This window comes from Balaenoptera ricei, chromosome 3 (assembly GCF_028023285.1).
Source record: "Balaenoptera ricei isolate mBalRic1 chromosome 3, mBalRic1.hap2, whole genome shotgun sequence".
NCBI lineage: Eukaryota > Metazoa > Chordata > Mammalia > Artiodactyla > Balaenopteridae > Balaenoptera > Balaenoptera ricei.
Genome location: NC_082641.1, coordinates 119,974,173 through 119,994,943, shown reverse-complemented (window position 1 = coordinate 119,994,943; position 20,771 = coordinate 119,974,173). Strand labels below are relative to the sequence as shown.

Genomic DNA, 20,771 nt, shown 5'->3' with positions numbered 1-20,771 from the left:
CATTATGTACTGGGTCCTGTTCCAAGTCGTCATTTCTATCCTCAGAGGTAGGTTCCATTATTTTCCCAATGTCACTGAAGAAGAAACCGAAGCACAGAGAACCTCACTAATTTACCCAAGGTCACACAGCCAGTAAACAGAGGAACCCGATCTAAAACCACTCACTAATTATTCTACTCTTTCCTGGTTTTATTTTTTTTTAGCAGACACCCAATGAGGAATGTTTGTTCCTGGAAAGGTTGGAGGAGAACCATTACAACACCTACGCATCCAAGAAGCATGCAGAAAAGAATTGGTTCGTTGGTCTCAAGAAGAACGGAAGCTGCAAACGTGGTCCTCGGACTCACTACGGCCAGAAAGCAATCTTGTTTCTCCCCCTGCCAGTCTCCTCTGATTAAAGAAATCTGTTCTGGGTACTGATCACTCCAGAGGAGCCCGAAGGGGTCCTCACCCGGTTGACCCCAAATTGTACCCTTGACCATTGGCTGCGCTAACCCCTGGCCCACAGAGCCTAAACTTGTAACGTGCTTCTAAACGCCCAGTTCACTTTTTTTGTAAAGCCCTTCACCCTGGCACAGTTTGGAACCGAGGGACCAAATGGCTTTTAGGGGCCAACTGGCTGGCCAGTCTGGGTCTGGTTTGGAAGTCCAGTTGCCTCTGGGCATCTGCTGCAGGCTGAGCCTCTTAATGCACGGGTGGAGCCAAATGAAGTGCGAGCAGAGGACTGCCAAGTGGGTTGTAACTGCATGCAATTCCCTCTACAGAGTAAACCCTGCCCGCAAGTCCCCTGAGTATCTGGCACGACTCCCTTTCATCCTTTCAATCCCCCACGATTATTAGCAGAGAAGCTATGGCTACGTTAGAGGAAGGCAGCTTTCCTTGAGTGGAAACAGGGACGAATACATCCCCTCTCAGGAACAGAAGGGATTCAAATGGCAAGGGGAGACTGACTGGATTCTAGTGGGCAGCTTAGAAGGATGGGATCTCAGTGCGCAATGAAGGAAGGCTGAGAGGCTCAGGCACAGGAGAGCAGAATGAAGGCACAGCCTTGGGAGTCGTTACAACGCCTTGACTTCCCCAAGGTTATTCGGCAGCAGGAAGCCCCTGGATGATGATAGGAGGAGAAAAGAACTAGGTTCTTGATAAAAGCCAGGACGCTGGGTATTGGGAAATTCACTTGGGTCTGGGGAGTGGGTGTGGGAGTGATGAGAAAGGGAAACGTGGGCTGAGGGGACATTATCCTCCAAAGAGGATGATTCTAGAAGCGAGAAGGAAAGAGAAAGGGACGCCATGACCTGTGCTTGGCCACCAGAAAGCGGAGGCTTTGGGGTCCTGGGGCAGTGCTTACAAATCATATGGGCATCTTGTTTGACTGCAGGTTCTGGTTCAGCGGGTCTGCGGTAGAGTTTTCCCATTTCTTACAAGCTCCCAGGTGCTGTAGACGCTGCTGCCTCTCCCCAGCCCCCGTACTCTAAGTAGCAAAGTCCCTAAAAGCGTTATTCAAATGAAGGGGGCTCAAACCCCGACCCTCCCTGGCCACACCCTTAAAAACGCATGTCCCACGGATCTTCCCGCTCTCAGCCAGCGTCAGCAGTTACGCCTGAGTTAAGGAGTCGGGGTTTAAGGCACTTTGGCCCAATGCCTGTAAAATGCCCATTTAGAAGATATACAAAAGCATACTTCAAAAATGTTAAACCCTCACAAACAGCTTTTCCCAAGACGCCATTTGTGTGACGGTTACTTATATAAATACGCTTCCTGCTTAAAGTAAACTTGACCCAAGTGGCTAGCAAATTAGAAACACCATTCATCTCTGACATGATACTGTTGCCATGTAAAGGCCTTTAATAAGCCATTTAAATTTACTGTGAGACTATACCTTTTAGGCACATTTAAAAATATATAGCTCAAAGGCAGTTAAACTGATTAGCATTCAGCCACTGAGAATGATAATAATAGGATATGATATATAAGCTCCTCAATTATCTACTACTTAAGACTACATTTACCTTAGAAAATGAGATTTTTCTTTGTTTTCCACTGTGCTGTTATAAATTTTCCTTTGCAAATGGGGATTCTTAAGCAATGATATAATTGTGCATAAAAACTGATGAGAACGCTAGCTCATGTTTCATAATGAATTGCAGTAATTATTAATTGAAAGGTAATTCCTTAGTAACTGAACTATTTTGAATGGAAGAAAAATGACAATTTGTGAAAGTTCAGTGTGATACTACAACTGAGGAACTGAAACAAGTTAACGCTACAGTTATATCATTCTGCATTTGTACAGCAAAACGTTTCATAACTTTTTTTTGTTTCTGTAACTTGGATGAGACAATTTGATTTTATTTCAGTAAATCTTTGCAGGCAAGTTGGGAATAGTGCAGTGTGGCTTGACATCTCTTGACTATGAAGATTTGGCCAGAAAAAGGTACCCACAGAGGAAATCCAAGATATTTATAATGGTCCATAATTTTTAGTGTATGAATCAAATTCAAGTATAACATTGGCCAAAAAAAATGAAAGCTGTGGCTAACAGATGAGATGGAAGTCTGTGGTTGCAGAGACCCCAGGCATTGAGAGGAAATACTACTGTGACCTTGACAACCTCAGCCCAGTTGCTATTCGTGTATCTGTTCAATGAATACGTAAGTGCCAACGGTGTGCCAGGCGTTTTACTGGGTCCTGGGGCTCCTGGGAACCTTGTCTGTCTGGTTTGCTGCTGTATTCTCTCCCAGGGCATTATATTTATGACGCAAGATGCTGAGGATTCATTTCTTTCAGTCAAGTAAAAACAGAGACTTTGTAGGTTCCTGCTGAATAAACAACAAGTCCCAGAAACCAAGGTTTTGGAAGAATTAGCAACCCCCAGCGTAAGATAAACCTCTATGGAAGTGTCACAGGACATGGCAAGGTAAACCTAACATTTCAACTGCAGAACCGTGTCAGTTCAGGGGGATCACTTTCAAGTCAGGAAGAAAAGGCTGTCCGATCTCGTAAGAAGGGAGTCAGCGGCAGCTACCTGCTCCGTTTTGAACATGTTCTCGTTCCTCAAACACGGAGCGTTCCTGTTGCTCTCCCTCTCCCTTGAGAAAGTCCTGGAGGCATCTGCCCATCAGATGCCTCTCGTGTGGATTCATCTGCAGTTGCAGGCCCACTGTTACGAATTGCCTGACATTCTGTACAAAGCGTCAGGAACGTATATGCTTTTGGATCGTTTTCAATGTGGTGGTGGAGGCGGTGGAGATCTGTTTCCTTGGAAGGGGTGATCATTAAAGCCTCCTCCACGGCCAACAGTGTGGACTTACAAAAAACTGACTGGAACATCACGTGTCACTGAAGATCAGGGTCCTCGCTTTGTGTTAGAGACGGAGCCCAGGCCCTCAGCCTTGTAGAACATACTGCTCAAATCAACCAAGTTCCTGGGCTACAAAGCAGACCTCTGAAGAGGAAGATGCCTGTCATTTTACATCACTCTCTCTTTTTTTTGCACCTTAAAAATATTAATAAATGTTCCACTTATAGGGGATAATGTCTCTCTGACTTATTGAGCATCATTATGTCTCATCTTCCTATTGAAGGACTTAGCCAGCATCCCTGAGGTGTGGCTGCTTGGTTTTCTACACTTAGCTTGTTACCAGATAGGAAATTTTGAAGGCTGATAGGAAGAACTGTTTTCATTCTGTTTAGAAACCTAAGGCAATCACGGTGCTTTTCTAGGGATCCATTAGGGAAATATATTCAGGAAGCTTGCCCCCTGAAGAGCCAAGGGCCATAACTAACTCAGCTGACACTATTTTTTCATCCGTAGCCTGTGAAATTATGCTACTATTGTAAAGCTGACCAGCTTGCGCTTCGGCAAAGACACAGTGACCTGAAAAGAATTTTAAGGACTTATTTACAATTTTAAGTCAATGGCAAGAGGTGCATCTCTTGCATCTCCAGAACCTTGATGTGGGGCTAGAGGTTTGCCCATCAGATTTTCTGAAATAATTATCACATTAAAAAACATCTCCTCAAATAAACTCCCGAATCTTATGACTTCTTATTCTAAGGAGGAAGTACACTGTTGCCTAGACATTGGGGCAGAATCAGATCACACACATGCACACTCGCACACATGCAAACATATGCACACTTACATATGCATGCATGCACGCTCACATATGCACATGCATCTATAAAAAACAGTTCGGCAGTATTTGCTCACTCAACGAATTACATATCACCATCAATCCCTCCTTTTCTTTTTAAAGTTGCCTAAGGCAGTATTTTTTTACTTTTTGGAGCTTGAGCAACCGTAAGAACTACATTTTTTCTATCCCATTTTCTAACCCAGCACATATATTACCTTTAACATACACACAACTGAAACCAAAAAATGTCACAAAATTATATATATGAAATGCTCTGAGATTTTTCTATTACACTCCCCTAAAAGAGGCTGGTCAAAGATCAATTAAATGGGGTCATGACATTCAGAGTCACAACCACAGTTTGAAAAACACTGGCTTAATGCAACCATTCTTCTTCCCAAAGATGACCAGACCCTACCAGGATCCTGTATTATGACTTTAGTGTTTTCAAAGGCACGGTCTGTTCTTGAATAAACAATACAAGGGGACATCCTGTTACCCATGAACCATCTGTTTTGAGGGCATCGTGAATTCTTTTAGCTGGTTTGCTACTAATGCAACATGAATGCAATGATGCAGACCCCACGGGCAGCCACTGCTGCCTCCAATGCTCTGCTCTCAGAGCCCCGGAGACTTTGACCCTCTCCCCTGCTACGGAATTCTCATCACTTTGGAGCTTGAGGTCATTCCCTCCTTAACTCCCACAGTCTTCACTTCATTCCTCTCTCTAGCCCCGACAATTCCTATTTCATAACCATTTCTAAACAATACATGAACAGTGGATTGAGCCAGGAAAAGGCTAGAAACCCAGGGCCTCTAAGCATCCTCCCCAGCCCCCATCACTTTTTGGAAATGACGCTCTTATCTACCTAAAAAAAAAAAAGAGTATACCATGCATGACTCAGTCACAAGATAAACATCATTGCTACCAGACTACATCTTATTCAGAGATTCAAAAATTCCCATCTTTGCTGAACCAACCAAAAAGTGTAACCCTATGCCCTAAATGTTTGAGGGGGTGAGGGTGGCTGAGAATTTGGCCTCTTATGGGTGAACTGGACTGCAAAGAGAAAAATGTAAATGAAGTCACCTTTCATATTTCTCTGAGCGACGTCCTGTCTGCCCTGTGGCAAAGGGGGGAGGGGAATCTCAAACCCTTAATTGCTTTTGGGTTGTTAGTATATTAATAAGCATGGTAAAAGTGACACACTAAACAAAGATGTGCCCTTAACTCGACTTTCACAAATTAAAAAAATGCTTTTCAGGAGCAGTAGTGCAAAGTAAGAAGCCCAGCTAGGCAGTGGGACGTGTATGCTTTCCATTTCAAAATTACTAAGGATTTGTTTGACAAGCGTTAAAAGTTGAAATGATAGCTCATAAAAAGTGGCACACCGCCCCTCCTTCCTACTTGGCTCCCTAAACCTTCTCTTCACCCCGAGAAAGACTCTCTTTGCCACCATACATAAAATTTACTCTAAAATCTAGGCAGACAACTCAGCACCTGAGACGTGGGGATCTGACATCGGGCACTCCAGACCCTAAGGATGCATCTAATATCCTCTCAGGTTACAAGGGAAATGTACTAAGTGACCCTTGGGATCTTTCTGTAACATGGTACTCACTTTGCGGTTGACATAGTGACCATGACATACTACACTGTTAGCTTTCCACCATAGCTATAAAATTAAAGAGAGAAACCAGGTCACATGCAGCCTGAAGCTAGAGAGTGGATTTGCTTTAAAAAAACGCATATATTGTAGGACCTTGTTTTGGTGTTTTGGGGTCTTCTGAGGGGTCTGAGAATGTTTGTGATGTGGGGAGGGCGTACTTCCCAAATTGTTTCCTTCCTTCTTAGCTTCCCACTGTCACACAGGCTAAATTTATACACTCAGCAGCTAAACACTGGTGTCTATTTTATTATATAAACAAGCAAAACCTCACCATGTCCTTGATGTGCTTTTCTATCAGCCTTAATGAAGGGTTGGGCATTCCCTCTTTGGAACTGTGTTCATTTTCAGGATTTGGTGCACTTGGCTGCAGCTTTTGGGATGTAGCTGTAGGCAGGCAATTTGTGCAAATCATCACAGAAACACATGTCATTGTGATTTTCATATTTCATGTTTTCCTGCCTTAGGAGAAACATTTTTTGTCTGACCTAGAGATACATAAGAGCAAGATGTCAGATTATTTTACTGATTTGCCTTAGCCCCGAACATTTTCTCCAAAATAAGTTATAGGAATGTTATTCTGCATTAACATGTTTTGTGTAAATTGTAGAAGCAGGACTGCTCATAGCCTGGGAATGTCAACTGCATTCAGAGTTCAGTCAATTCCTATAGAAATGAACGGTAAGATCTATGGCATTCTCAGAATAGGAACACCTGCATTAGGATCCCTGAATCTGACCTGGGAAATGGTGTTTGTTTTAGAACTGGCCAGAGTATTTCTGATAATACAGGATAAAAACCCAATCCAGGGTGGTTGTGCAGAGAGGACAAATGAGAGAGAAACTGGTTTCTTTATCCTTGGTGCTACTGGAACATGTCACATAATATTTAACTGGAGTGAAGAAGAGAGATGGTTTTACAGATTGCTTGAAAATATGTAACTCCCAAGCAACTTAAACATCTGGGGAGAGTTCGATACGGCAGAAGCCTAGCCCATCCAATCCAGTCCGCAAGATAAACGGCGGCAATAAATTGAAAATGACGCATCTTTCCTCAGTTCCTCACTAATGCACCCACCGCTTATTGAGCGTCTAGCACTGGGTTAGTCAGGGTCTGATCAGGAGACAGAAAACATGGCAATAATTTAAACAGGAAAATGTTAATGGAAAGAATTTTTAACTAGTCTAACAGGATTGACTACAAAGGGGTAAAGCGATCTCTGAAGATAAGTGGAACAGCAGATGTAGGGAGCAGTTACTATCCCCAAGGCTAAGGAAAGTATTCAAGGAAGGAACAAATTTGCGAGGGGCCCTTCTCTGGAGAATGAGATTCAGACTTCATGGGCTATGGCCCACAGGGGATGGAGTATCTCACGACGGTGCTTCAGGGAGCTTCCCACTGGAACACTGGTAAAACTCCGGAAGCAACTTGCTGGGGTGCCAGTGACACTCGCTGGAGGTCGTGTACCACTAGGTCTCCAGCAGGAAGCTGCACAGTGGCCACTGGGCCAGAGGAGCAAGAAGAAAAGCACAAGAACCGCAGAGAAAAGCCCCTTCCTCTCGCAGTGGCCCTCCAGCGCCCTCTACTGACAAACCTTAAGCTGGTTGCTGGCAAAGGAGAAATGATTACAGGGTCCAGCTCCAGTATCAAAACATGATTTAAATACCGTGCTGGACACAATTAGAAGATGAACAAATGTGGTCCTCGCTCTTAAAAAGCTTGTGACAGCAGTGAAGAAAGTCTCTACATGAAAGCATCAAGTTTTTTCAGCTTTGTCCCCTTTAAAAAATGCCATCTTTCTAAGCCCTCTAAGCTTCTCTGTATGTTCAAGGTACTTCCTATAGATATTGTTAAGTCAGTCACTAATTTAAATCACCCAAACCAATGTACTATCCACATACAGAAGAAGGTAACTCTGGGGTCAGACTGGCTGAGTTGGAGTCCTGGCTCTTCCATCTACTGACTTGGTAACTTGGGGCAGGTTACTTAATCCTCTGTCCTCTGTTTCCTCCTCTGTAAAATGAGGATACACATAGTACCAACCTCACAGGCTTGTTGGGAGGTTCCAATGAGATGGAGGCATGCAAGAATTTTTAACACAGTATCTGGCATACGATAAGGACTGAATAAACATTTGCTATTATTTTTATTAAAATATGATTATACACACTATTAATACGATAGGGCTTAAAATGATCTTTTAGAGTCTCCATTTAGGTTCCCAGTGATTGTCTTCATGAACTTACATGTGGAGAGAGGTTGCTTCACAGCAATTCATTTGAAAAAGACACAAGAATCTTAATTGCCTCCCAGCTTACTTCTGTAAGGCACAGATTATGTTACGTAATTGTCCTATTGTAGTTTGAGCTGGTTAGGCCACATCTGGGCTACTGCCTCTCATTTTAGATGCTGCATATTAAGTTTCGTAACATTAAAAAAATGTTTCGTGGAGGCTAAAAGACAAAGAGTAAGGGGCCAGAAAAGCATATGCCAAAAAAACAGTGGAAGAAATGAGGTGAGTTCAGTCAAGGGAAGATTTAAAATGTGATATTATGGCTCTCTTCAGATCGTTCAAGGGTCATTTTGTTTTTCTTGCTCATAGCCAAAACGAATACAGGTATTTGGAACTTGACGAGGAAGTGATTTTTGGTTCGGTATAAAGCAAAAAACATTTCTAACAACTACAGCCATTCCAACCATGGTTGAAGCACATCCACAGACAGTGATTGACATCTGCCACCCCTGCCTCGAAGCCTGGATGGGCACCTACGGTTGCCTCTGTGAGGCATCATCCAGGTCTCCCTTCAGAAATGACCCTCCCAGCTGCTGACAGTATTACCTGCAGATGGATGGCCTTGGTGAGGAGAGCGGCCTTGCCCAAGAGCACGCCCCTCTGAGGTGGCCTGCATATGTACATAACTGCCTGGCCAACTTCGGGCAGCCCTGAAGGATCATTCCAGCTTCAGACCTTCTCATAAAGTCAGCTGAGGCTTCTACGTTGAGACTGCCTCCACTTCTCCTTCTGCCCTGTCCTGCTTCCTCCCTTCCTACAGGTGTTGATCCTAAGATCCCTAATAAACTTCTGGCATGCTAATCTTCATCACAGAGTCTGCTATCAGAGAAGCTTGCCTGTGACAACACTTATCCCGGATGCTAGAGGCACTGCTCTGAGCAGGATAACTGCAAAGGTCCCCCGCAGCCCCGTGACCCTACACAGTCTTTGGGTATCCAAAGCTGAATGTTCTAAGTCTACAAAGTTCCAACCTACTGCATGCATCCACATGGATGATCCTCAAGAGAAATCTCGGCCTTCTTTCTAATCATCTGACCTGTGGCTGGCCTGATGTCACTGGGAGGGGCACCTGTTGAGTCATTAAATTGTTCATTCAATCACTTGTCCAGCCTTTCAACAAATATTTATGACGGCCCAAATATGCACCAGGCCTGGTGGGTACAACAGCGCACAAAGAGGCTCTCTTTTGGAGCTTACGCTCTAGTGACGGGAAACATATGAACATACTATTTCCCAAATTTCAGTCATTTGCATACTGCTTCCAAAATTTTTGCCTATGTGCCCATTGCCTTATCACGGTACTTCTTATTCATATGGCTTATGAAAGTTGGATTCACAGTTTTATCTACTTTAGGCCTACTGTAAGCAGAAATATTCACAAAGGGATAAGCTACTACTATATAGATTTTTTTTTTTAGTATTTATTAAACACAGAACTTTAAAAGAAAAAAATGAACACCTGCACATCATCTTTCCCATATACATATGCCACACCCTAGGAAACTATTCACACAAAGGATCATACAGGGGAATGTAAAACTGCAAGTGTGACGGGTGTTTACAAAGGAGAAGTATTCAGTGCCCTCAGAATATATAATGGGGGGATTTAACTTTGCGGGCTTCCCTGAGGAAGTGAGCTGATATCTGCAAGAAGAGTAAGAGTTGACTAGGTAAAGAGGTGGAGTGTGTGCTGTGAAGAACATTCCAGATAGAGGCACCAGCATGTGCTAAGGCCCTGTGGCAGGAGGGAGCACAATGCCAGTGAGGCTCAAGAGTGGAAAGCATGGGGTGAACTGAGCCAGCCAGCAAGGTAGAGGCCAGCGACGGAAGAGGGGTAGGTGGACTCCACTCTCCAGCACATGTAGATAACCAAGTGGAAGCTAAATATATCTACACCATCATTCTCTCTCCCCCCTTCCTTCCCCACACAACTCAATTTATATCACTTCTCTAGACCCTCTGCCAAAGAACACAAATAATCAGTATCAGCATGCATGTTTCTGGCCTGGGTTCAAATCTGGACTGTAAAATGTATTCCAGACTTAAAGCTTTGGGGGTTGAGGTTATATTTGTTAAATATTTAGATCTTCCCCTGAGGCTTTTATTCATTCCATCCAGCAGGTGAAGTACAGGAAAAGGTTTTTTGTTCCCAACAAATCCCCTTATATCCAAAAGGGAAGCAAGGTTTGCCAGCATAGTCAAGGGTGAGAGAGAAAACAAGAAAGCAGTGATTGTGTGTTTGAGTTTCATTCATATGGAAAACATGAACTAATTAGTGTCTTCGTGCTGTTGCTTCCAGAGATTCTGAATTTAACGTTTCTGTCCAAGTTTGGGTAGCTATGCTATTAATCAGTCCAAAAACAAATGAAGCAGCTTAAAAAGAATCACACAACCAAAAACCACATCCTTTACAAGATAGAAAAACAGAAGGATAACTTAGAAACTCTTCAGGCATGGTGCCAGTTTCAGGGTTTGGGTGGAGGGGATTTGGCTGCCTGATGGAGACGTCTTAATCTGGGTATGAAAATAGATTTTTAAAAAATGTTTACACAGATCTAATGAGGAAAACTCAACGGACCACATTACCCTTGCAGTAACTGCCTTCTAAAAGACCTATGATCAAATAGCAACCCCAAAGAAAGAACAAAGAAACGAAAGAGACAGAAAGAGAATTTAGATATAATAGATTATTTTCTGTCTCCAGATTCTGTAAGAACATGACTGATTAAAATAGCCATTCAGAATTTACCTCACTCCTTTTTCTAGAAGGCACAGAGACCTGCCTTCCTGACAACCAAACAAAGAAGAAAGTTCCTGCTGCTACAGAGAAGGGATTGTAGCAGATACTGGAGAAAGAAGGGAGAAAAGGGCTCTAATGAGCAATCCGCTCCCCAGCTGGGGAACATGATTTATGAACAAATCATTAGAAGGCAACAGGGGAGAGCGCTGAAACAAACGTGTACAGGGTGCATGCAGCAGGAGCCCAGGTGGGAGGAAAGGTTCTTCCCAAGGGAGGTGGGGAAAGCTTCCCAGAGGTGGTGTGTGACCTGTGTTGGAAGAGATGAGCAGGTGTCTGCCAGGTGGGAAAGACGGAAAAGGAAGCAGGACCACAGAGTCTCACCTCGCTCATGGATCAGGCACTGGAGAGTTAGCTTGTAACGGGTGAGTTATACACAGTCAAAGGCAGCCCTGAAAACCTGCAGGGAGATGGATACACCATCTCCCAGGAAGTCTCTGGCATGTGTTTGGGCAGCTATGTCATATGAACGTTGTAAATAAGTAAGCACTGTAATCACACTGAGCCAGCAAAGCGCTCCCAGTACAAGCGGCCCAGAAAACGTGGGTAACAGCAGAGTCCTGCCTTGCCCTCTCCCCCCGGAAGCACATATGCATGGAGTAGACTGGTAGGCAGATCACCCACGCTATTTATCTTTCTCCTTTTTTTCTCTCTCTTTCTCTCTTTATTCTCCCATCTCTCCCTCCTGGGTGAGCAAAGTTGGTTTCTTCTAAGTTACCTACGTGTGTGTGATGTCACTTTCCTGCCAAATATAGGGCATCAGCTTGGAATTACCCAACTCTGCTATTAAGTATATGACTTCCCTAAGCCTGGGTTTCTCCATCTCTAATACAGGGAGAATATTAAAACCTTCTTCATAAAGTTAATGATTAAATGAACTAATCCGTGCAGACAGCATAGAACTCTGCTTGGTACAGGGTAGGTAGTCAATAACCATTCACTGCAATTATTATTACTCCAATCAGAGGAGACAGCGTGTGTTAGGACCTAGAAGTGCAAAGCAGAATGGTATGTTACCTTCAAGCAGGTAAGTCATAACTCCACATTTATATTAAACTGAGATAGGTCTGGTTGGAGTATGGAAGAGAAGATGGGAAAACAAGCCAGGAAGCTACTGTAGGAGCTTGACCTTAAGATAATGAGAACCTCAACTGATGATGATGATGACGGTAGTGGTGATGATTGTCTTAGTGCGGGTTCCACCAAAACAGATCCTGAGACCATGACATGGGTACAGGTTGGGAGCAGACCCCAAGAAGCACAAGTGAGGGAGGGAAAGTAAGACAGGGATGGCAGAAGGACCAACGAAGGTGCATCGCCGATCAGGTCACTGCTGTGGACTGGGGGCGGGCTCAGTTCCCCTGGGAGCCTCTGAGAGATAGTGGAGAGGACACCTCAGCATTGCCCCAACAAGGAAAGTGGGTACTTATCCATTGATGCCATCCTTCTCTGGTCGTGAGCTTCCCCTGGATGTGTAGTCCCGGCATTTCTGGGCTTCTCTGCCTCCCGACTGAGCAAAGTCATGTAACACCCAAGGAAGTCCTTGGGCAGAGAAAAAGAGGGAGGCAGGCCCCTGAAATAAGAAGCTGTCAGTCTGTACGAGGACTGTCCACCAGGACTGCACGCGAGCTCAGAAGTGGCTGAAGAGATGCAGCAGCGCATCATGATGATGATGATGATGATGATGATGATGATGATGATGATGATGATGGTACTAGCTACAGCAGGTAACCTTGTGAGTGCTTACTATGGGCCGGGCATGGTGCTAAGCACTTCATTTAAAGGCATTATATCACAGTCTTTCTCACAATCCCTAGAACATGATGATGCTATTAGTATCCCCATCTTATAGATGGGGAAACTGAAGCACCAAGAGGTTATGTGATATGTTCTAAGTCACACAGCTAGTAAGTGATGAAGCCCATGCTTGAGCTGATGTAGTCTGACTCCAAAGCCCACACCTTCAATCACCACTGTATACTGCCTCAGAGAGAATGGCAATGAGCTTGGACGAAGGGATGAAACTGAGAGTGGTTTAGGACAGTGCTGTCCAATATGGTAGCCACTAGCCATATGTGGCTACTGGGCACTTGGAAATGTGATCAGTGCAACTGAAAAATTGAAGTTTGAATTTTATTTAATTTTAACTAATTTTAAATAGCCATGCATGGCTACTGGCCACGCCACTGGACAATGCGAAGTAAAGATTTGGAACACCCTGCCCTTGAAGAAGGTGAGGATGACTTCGACCTTTACCAACATGGCAATGTTACAATGCATCATGAAATGTGTCACAGTTAATTAGTTACAAAGAGTATTTAAAATTCTGAAATTAATAAATTTTTTATTTTTGTATTTAAACAGTATTTTAAAAAATCAAAGTAACGTAGGTATATTGTTTTAAAAGTCATATGGTACTACAGGTTTTTAACAAAAAACAGTTGTCCCCCTTCCTATCGTACTCCTGGTTCCTGCTCCCCAGAGGCAACCACTTTCATTCCTTCTAAACATTTCTCCTGATATTTAACTTTGTTTTTCTAAACAACATGTTGATATTTCATTTCTTGATTTTTCTTCAATATTAAATAGTATCTATTGGTTTCATTCTATGGAAGATAAGGATTTAGCTTTTTACCCTAGCCCCCAGCCAGCTATATTATAGCCTCCATCCCATCCCAGTGACCTTCCCATCTTCCCTATATATTCACATGGCATTACTGGTCAGTACAAGATTCAATGTTTACATTACTAAAACTATGTAACCATTAGTTACAGATAAGCCACACGGATGACTGCATGTCTTTTCTTATACAAGTATATTTTTCATTTCCTTCATTTTCAACTTTCTCATCACTAATTCAGCCCCAAAATTTCTGACAAAAGCTCTAATAAGCCTCTCAATACAATCAACCACATTATTTATCAGTTCAATTTTCACTGAGATGTCCCTCCTGGAGTCCTCTAATCTGTGAGGCTGCCCTCAGGGCCTCCTGTGGGACAATCTCCCTGTGACTTCCTCCACCATTTTCCTGGGATTTCTTGTGCCTCTCTCCTGTTTTAGCTCTGCTGCTCCAGGATCTCACACAGTCTTCTTTTTTATTTAGTCCCCCAGTTTCAAATATTTCCTCCAGTAGCTTTTCTACAACCGGTCACGTGAAAAGTTATTTTAAAAGAACTTTGTGCCTGAAAATGTCTTCATGCTAACCTTACACTTGGTTGACAGTCTAGCTGAGTATGAAAGTCTTAGCTGGAAATGATTCTCACTCAGAAACATGAAGGCATTGCTCTTTTGTCCCCCAAGCTTACAGGGCTGATGTGAAGAAGTGTGATGCCATTCTGATTCCTGATCAATTGAATATCACCTCTTTTCCTCTCTGGAAGTTTTCAATATCCTCTTTCAAACACCTCCAGTGTTTGAAAGGTTATAATAATGTGCCTTGGTGCAGATCTTTTTATTCATTGTGTTGGGTGTGCACTGGACCCTTTTAATCTAGAAATGCATGACCTTTTGCGCTAAGGAATTTTCTGGTAAAACTTCTTAATTTTCTTCTTCCCATTTACTCAGTTCTCTCTCTCTCTCACACACGCACACACACACACTCTCCCCCCCACCCCCACCCCCACCTCTCGCAGTTCTATCTCTCTGGAGACCCCTAATTAATACAATTTGTTAAGCATGAAAATAGTAATACGATTTTGTAAAGAAATGCTTAATTTTTGGAGATGCATGCTGAAGTATCTAGGGGTAAAATGTCATGATGTGTATAATTTACAATGGTTCAGATAAACACACGCACACAGATAAAGCAAATACGGCAAAATGTTAACTACTAAATACATGTGATGAGTGTATGGGTCTTTAGTATATTCTTTTTACTTTTCTGTTCAAAACTTCCCAGAATAGAAAGTCAAATCAAATAAGAAAATGAAAAATCAGAGCAGTAAGTAGGAACTGGCAGTGTTGGGGATTCATCTGATGCCTCTGGTAATCAAGTAGATGAAGTTTTAAAAGCTTCTGTAGAGAAGTGGGGTACACAGGAGACTCTTGAGCAGGAGGTAGGCAAGAACTATTATCAAGACTACTGCTCACCAGGAGTTTCGAGAGCTATACTGTCAGTGAAGGGATGGACCAAGAAAAAAAAGTCTATCCATTGGCCTACGGATATGGGTGTCCTCAGTTCTGTATTATGAGAAAGAAGAGTTTCCCTCTAAGAATTTATAATCATGAGCCTGTGCTCAAGTAGATTTGGGCTACAAATTTATACTACATGCCTGGCCTAAGAGCCCCTGGCCTTAGAAATTAAAATAAGACAATGGTCCACGATATTCCCTGGATGCCAGGAAAAGCAAACAAAAACCTCTCTGCAGATTCAAACCCCCAAATCAGGATGTACTATTTTTCCATGTTTAATGCGCTCCCAATCACTGGTTCATAATCCAAAAACTACTTATAAAAAGCTGAATGAGAGTGCTCACTTCGGCAGTACATATACTAAAAGTGGAATGATACAGAGAAGATTAGCATGGCCCCTGCGCAAGGATGATACACAAATTCGTGAAGTGTTCTACATTTTTTGAATTGGGAGATTGGGATTGACCTATATATATGCTACTATGTATAAAATAGATAACTAATGAGAACCTACTATGTAGCACAGGGAACTCTACTCAGTGCTCTATGGTGACCTAAATGGGAAGGAAATCTAAAAAAAAGGGAATGTAGGTATACGTATAACTGATTCACTTTGCTGTACAGCAGAAACTAACACAACATTGTAAAGTAACTATACTCCAATAAAAATTAATTTAAAAAAAAGTTGAATGAGACAGAGACAGCAGACACAATAACTTGTTCAGCAGCACTGTTGAACACCCAAGAACTTCAGGTGCTGGAAATAATAGATATTAATTGGATATAGACCATAAAATAAGCATAGTTAAAAACATTTTTCAAAAGGGACTTATAATGTGAGAAACAAAAAGACTATGGGACTTCCCTGGTGGCGCAGTGGTTAGGAATCTGCCTGACAATGCAGGGGACACGGGTTCGAGCCCTGGTCCGGGAAGATCCCACATGCCACAGAGCGGCTGGGCCCGTGCGCCACAACTACTGAGCCTGCGCGTCTGGAGCCTGCAAGCCACAACTACTGAGTCCACATGCCACAACTACTGAAGCCCGCGTGCCACAACTATTGAGCCCACGCACCTAGAGCCCGTGCTCCACAACAAGAGAAGGCACTGCAATGAGAAATCCGTGCACCGCAACAAAAAGTAGCCCCTGCTCACCACAACTAGAGAAAGCCCACGCGCAGCAAAGAAGACCCAACACAGCCAAAAATAAATATTAATTAATTAATTAATTAATTTTAAAAAAAAGAAGACTATCATGGGCCCTAGGCAGATTTAATTCAGAAAGGAATAAAATAGAAATTCAAATGAAAAATAGAGATAATGAAATTAACAACCAAATGGGTGGACTACTTCCAGACAACTGAAGTGATCGTGAAACGGTCACACAGATAATAATGATAAAAACATGATTTTAAAGAAGTTTTTTTAAAGAGCAGCCCTGGAAAGAGTCTGAAAGAAGAAGAAGAATGAGAGTTTACTCTCAAAAAATTGTCACAGTAAAGGGTAAGAATTGAGAGTTTATGTCTTCCTGGCCTGAGGTAATGCCCAACTCTTACAGCTATAGCTGTAAAAAGAAAAATAGCAGTGGAAAACCACAGCCTTACCAGCTAAGGTGCCAGAGATCAGAGTTCAAGGCTGAAAATGCAGCTAGAAGTCTACAGGAAAAATACTGGCAGCAAAAAAAACCACAGAAGGAGTATACAACTCTGAGTATAAACTCTGCCCAAATCCCTGGCCAAGAGCTAAACTATGCATGTGTAGGAGGAGGCCCTAAGTGGCCTGGTGAAAAAGTGAGCAGGAGCCAGAGACAAATCTGTTCCTGAATAACAGAGCTATGTGCAGCCCTATCTGTGAGTCTGCTGCCTTTTTTTTTTTTTTTTTTTTTCAAAAAGATCCAGGGAGCCTGTAGGCAAGGCTGGATGGCAACTTTGCTGCTAACTCACTTCTTTTTTTTTTATAATTTTTTTAAAAATTTAATTAATTAATTAATTTATTTATTTTATTTTTGGCTGTGTTGGGTCTTCGTTTCTGTGCGAGGGCTTTCTCTAGCTGCAGCAAGCGGGGGCCACTCTTCATCGCGGTGCGCAGGCCTCTCACTGAGGTCGCGGCCTCTCTTGTTGCGGAGCACAGGCTCCAGACGCACAGGCTCAGTAGGTGTGGCTCATGGGCCTAGTTGCTCCGCGGCATGTGGGATCTTCCCAGATCAGGGCTCGAACCCGTGTCCCCTGCATTGGCAGGCAGATTCTCAACCGCTGGGCCACCAGGGAAGCCCCTTTTTTTTTTTAAACTGAGTAAACTTTCCAACCATGCACAAGTCAGGTGCCAGAAAGTTGGATCTTATAAGCTTGAAATATAAGGGACAGAGCCCCAAACCAGCCAAATAGCTAAAAATTAGGCAGAAGGGAACCCCTAGAAGAAAATCAAAAAAGAATGACCTCCATCTCTGTTGAAATCCTTGACTAACCAGCAAATCATAGAGAAACAGGAAAAATCACAAAAGACCAGGAAAAAAAGTAGCAATGGAAAGCCATAAGAATACAGATATTAGCTGCTGCATATCAGAAGGGTGACAAAGTTTGCAGTTGGAGTCCAGACAAGTTAATTGCCTACTAGAACCAATTATATATCTATATCTATCTATCTATCTATCTATATATATATATATCTGATATATATATAAGATGAATACAACAGAATCTACAGTTGCCATAATGTACTATCTACAAGGCCCAATTTTCAACCAGAAGTTACTACACATGCAAAGAAATATTAAAGTGTGCTTTATACTCAGGGGAAAGGGCAGCCAATAGAAACTGACTCTGAAAGGTTCCAGATGTTGGGTTTAGTAAACACAGACAAGCAGTTATTATAAATATGTTCAAAGAATTAAAGGAAATTGGGGTATAATATCGAATGAATAGCTAGGAATTCTCAATAGAGAAATGGAAACTAAAATAAAACAAAACAAATGGAAATTCTAGAGGTGAAAAGTAAAAAACTGAAATTTTAAAAGTTTACTAGGGCTTCCCTGGTGGCGCAGTGGTTGGGGGTCCGCCTGCCAATGCGGGGGACACGGGTTCGAGCCTGGTCTGGGAAGATCCCGCATGCCGCGGGGCGACTGGGCCCGTGGGCCACAACTACTGAGCCTGCGCGTCTGGAGCCTGTGCTCTGCAGCAGGGGAGGCCACGATAGTGAGAGGCCCACGCACCGCGATGAGGAGTGGCCGCCGCTCGCCGCAACTGGAGGGAGCCCTTGCGCAGCGGTGAAGACCCAACGCAGCCAAAAGTGAATAAATAAATAAATAAATAAAAATTAAAAAAAAAAAGTTTACTAGATGGGCTCAACCACATCTGGGGGTGGCAGAACAAAGAATCGGAGAACTTGAAGACAGAAAAATAGAAGTGCCCAAACAACAGAAAGAATAAAGACTGGGGAAAATTAAGGAGAATCCCAGAGATCTGAGGGTACAATGTCCAAATGTTCAATACATATGAAATTGGAATTCCAAAGGATGAGGAGAAAGACAAAGGGCCAGAGAAAAATATATGAAGAAATAATTGTTGAAAACTTCCCAAATGGGCACAAGGAAACTCTTAGGGGTGATGGAAATGTTCCGTGTTTTGACTGTGGTGGTAGTTCCATGTGTGCATACCTTTACCAACACTCATCTAATGGTACAATTTAAACAGATATGCTTTATCGTACATACACTGTATCTCAATAAAGTTCAAAAATGTAAATGATGAAATACACTTCTCCTGTCCACTAAAAAAATCCTTACAGATGGGTTAAATATTATGGACACATCTAAAGAGAGAATATGGGTAAACAGAAAAATAAATCTGAAGAAATTAACCAGAACATGGTGAGATCAATGAGAGGTCAAGAGACAAGGAAAATATAAGGAAAGGAAGAGCTGTGGTATGAGAGATGAGTGGAAATGTGGACTGATGGTATTTGGAGCGATTTTCACTGAGAATTTTCCAGTTTTGATGAAAGACATGAATTCTAAGGTTTAGGACACTTAAAAAGTCCTATGCAGTATAAATAAAACTATATCCACATCTAGAACCACAGTTGTGATTATGGAGAATGCCATAGAGAATATCTCAAAAACAGCTAGAGGAAAGAGTGATTACCTATAAAGTGGCATTTATACTGGCAGCAGACTCTTCAGCACAATAGTGGCCAAGAAAGAGTAGAATCTGGTCTTCAAAATGCTGTGAAAAAATAAATAACCCACTCCCTGCTGGTACCTCATAACCAGCTGGAGTCATTTCTGAACAGCACCTTCTGTTGTGAGCTTTCTTGTTACCTCTTCACTCCCAGTCCATCAAAATATGTCCAGTCTCTTAGGCTATTAAGGGATTTTATTTAAAGTAAACAGTGTTAATGCACTGAGGGTGTTAATGATTTAATACTGTGGACTGCCTGTGTTGACTTAAGCCATTTTTATTATAAAATTACTTAAATACACACAAATATATAAAACTGGGTATAAACTCTTCTTACACGACTATTAAACCAAAATTATAAATAAGCATATGTGATTTATTTTTAAAGAAATTTTTAAAAATTGCAATGCCAGTAAAATCCAAAATACAGACATAAATGTGATAGATACGATTTTGCTGAGATTAAAGAACTGAAATTGTGTTTAATGGCAGGAAGATATAGTTGTGTGTCTTCTCTTTTACCAAAGGAGGTTCAGTGTGATGGGTCTGGAGTCAGGTTGCCTGGGCTGAACTCCCACCGTGTGATACGGGCAAGTGACTTAATCTCTTTAAGCCCCACCCCTCCCTGTAAAATGAAGATGATGCGTATCTACTCAGAGGGATGTTGTGAGGATTAAATGCAACAACACGAGCAAAGTACTTAGCCCACAAAAAGGGGTTTATAAATTATTATTGTTGTTGTTGTAATTTGTTCTTTTTGATAATAAACCCATTATATCGTCTATTCCATTATTTTGAAAGGTTAATCAGTTTAATGTGGTACCCTAAAATACAAAACCAAAAAAATTCCATTCAAGGACAAAAATCCTAATGAACGTAGGACTTACAAAGTTGGCTCTTTGCTGCATCTTTGCCTGTGATGAAAAAGGTACCAACTATACCAGGCTTTTGAGATTGGAAAGCCTCTGTTAGCGGGAGCCGCCTGAGTACTCAGTTCACACACCCTGTTTTCTCTTCAGTCTACCCTGTGACAGGATGTCAATGGCCTTCCTTCGGTCCCACTGTGAGCTTAAACTCCCATGCAAACCTGGGAACTGAAAGAATATGGCCAGACTGAGTCACAGGGTAATCATGCAGGCGATCCAAAATAGGTTTACAGCCCTTTTTAAAGATCCTCCCAGAAACAGAAAGACACACACACACTACCACCATCACCACTCTCAGATTTAACAGCTTCCTGGAAATGAAGAGATTTAAGCCAAAGGAGTCCCTCCAGGAGTGAGAATCCTAGACCTGGTGACAGGCTGTAGCAGGAGGCTGGAAAAGGGAGGGTTTGTCAAGCTTTAGGGGCAAAGAATGCTTACACATTAAAAACAAAAAACAAACAAACAACAACCAACTCAGACTACCAAGAGGGCAAGCCCAACCATGCAGAACAAAATCTTATTATTTTAGTCTTTATGGGATGGCAATTTATGATAAGAAAGGCTGGGCTGAACCATCTCTACAATGTTTATCAAGGGAAATTTAATAAGCAAACTAGCAACATTGGAGGAGAAACTTTTCACT

The 20,771-nt window shown here is 42.4% G+C and overlaps 1 protein-coding gene, 1 long non-coding RNA gene and 1 other non-coding gene across 4 annotated transcripts in view; 2 read left to right on the top strand and 1 right to left on the bottom strand.

Moving 5' to 3' along the window:
- The window catches only part of FGF1 (fibroblast growth factor 1), a 103,256-nt gene extending 99,721 nt beyond the window's left edge, over positions 1-3,535 (top strand). Inside the window, exon 5 of one of the 2 annotated variants that reach the window (XM_059917367.1) lies at positions 207-3,535. In XM_059917367.1, coding sequence (XP_059773350.1) covers positions 207-398 — 192 coding nt within the window. In that variant the 3' untranslated portion in view covers positions 399-3,535. Of the gene's footprint in view, positions 1-203 lie in introns of both variants that reach the window. The other variant, XM_059917366.1, reaches the window with a different exon arrangement.
- The window catches only part of LOC132362601 (uncharacterized), a 354,028-nt gene that overhangs the window by 150,870 nt on the left and 182,387 nt on the right, over positions 1-20,771 (bottom strand). The window lies entirely within an intron of this gene.
- LOC132364257 (U6 spliceosomal RNA) lies at positions 15,365-15,471 on the top strand. The gene has a single exon (XR_009502796.1). It is a non-coding gene; the product is annotated as a U6 spliceosomal RNA (small nuclear RNA).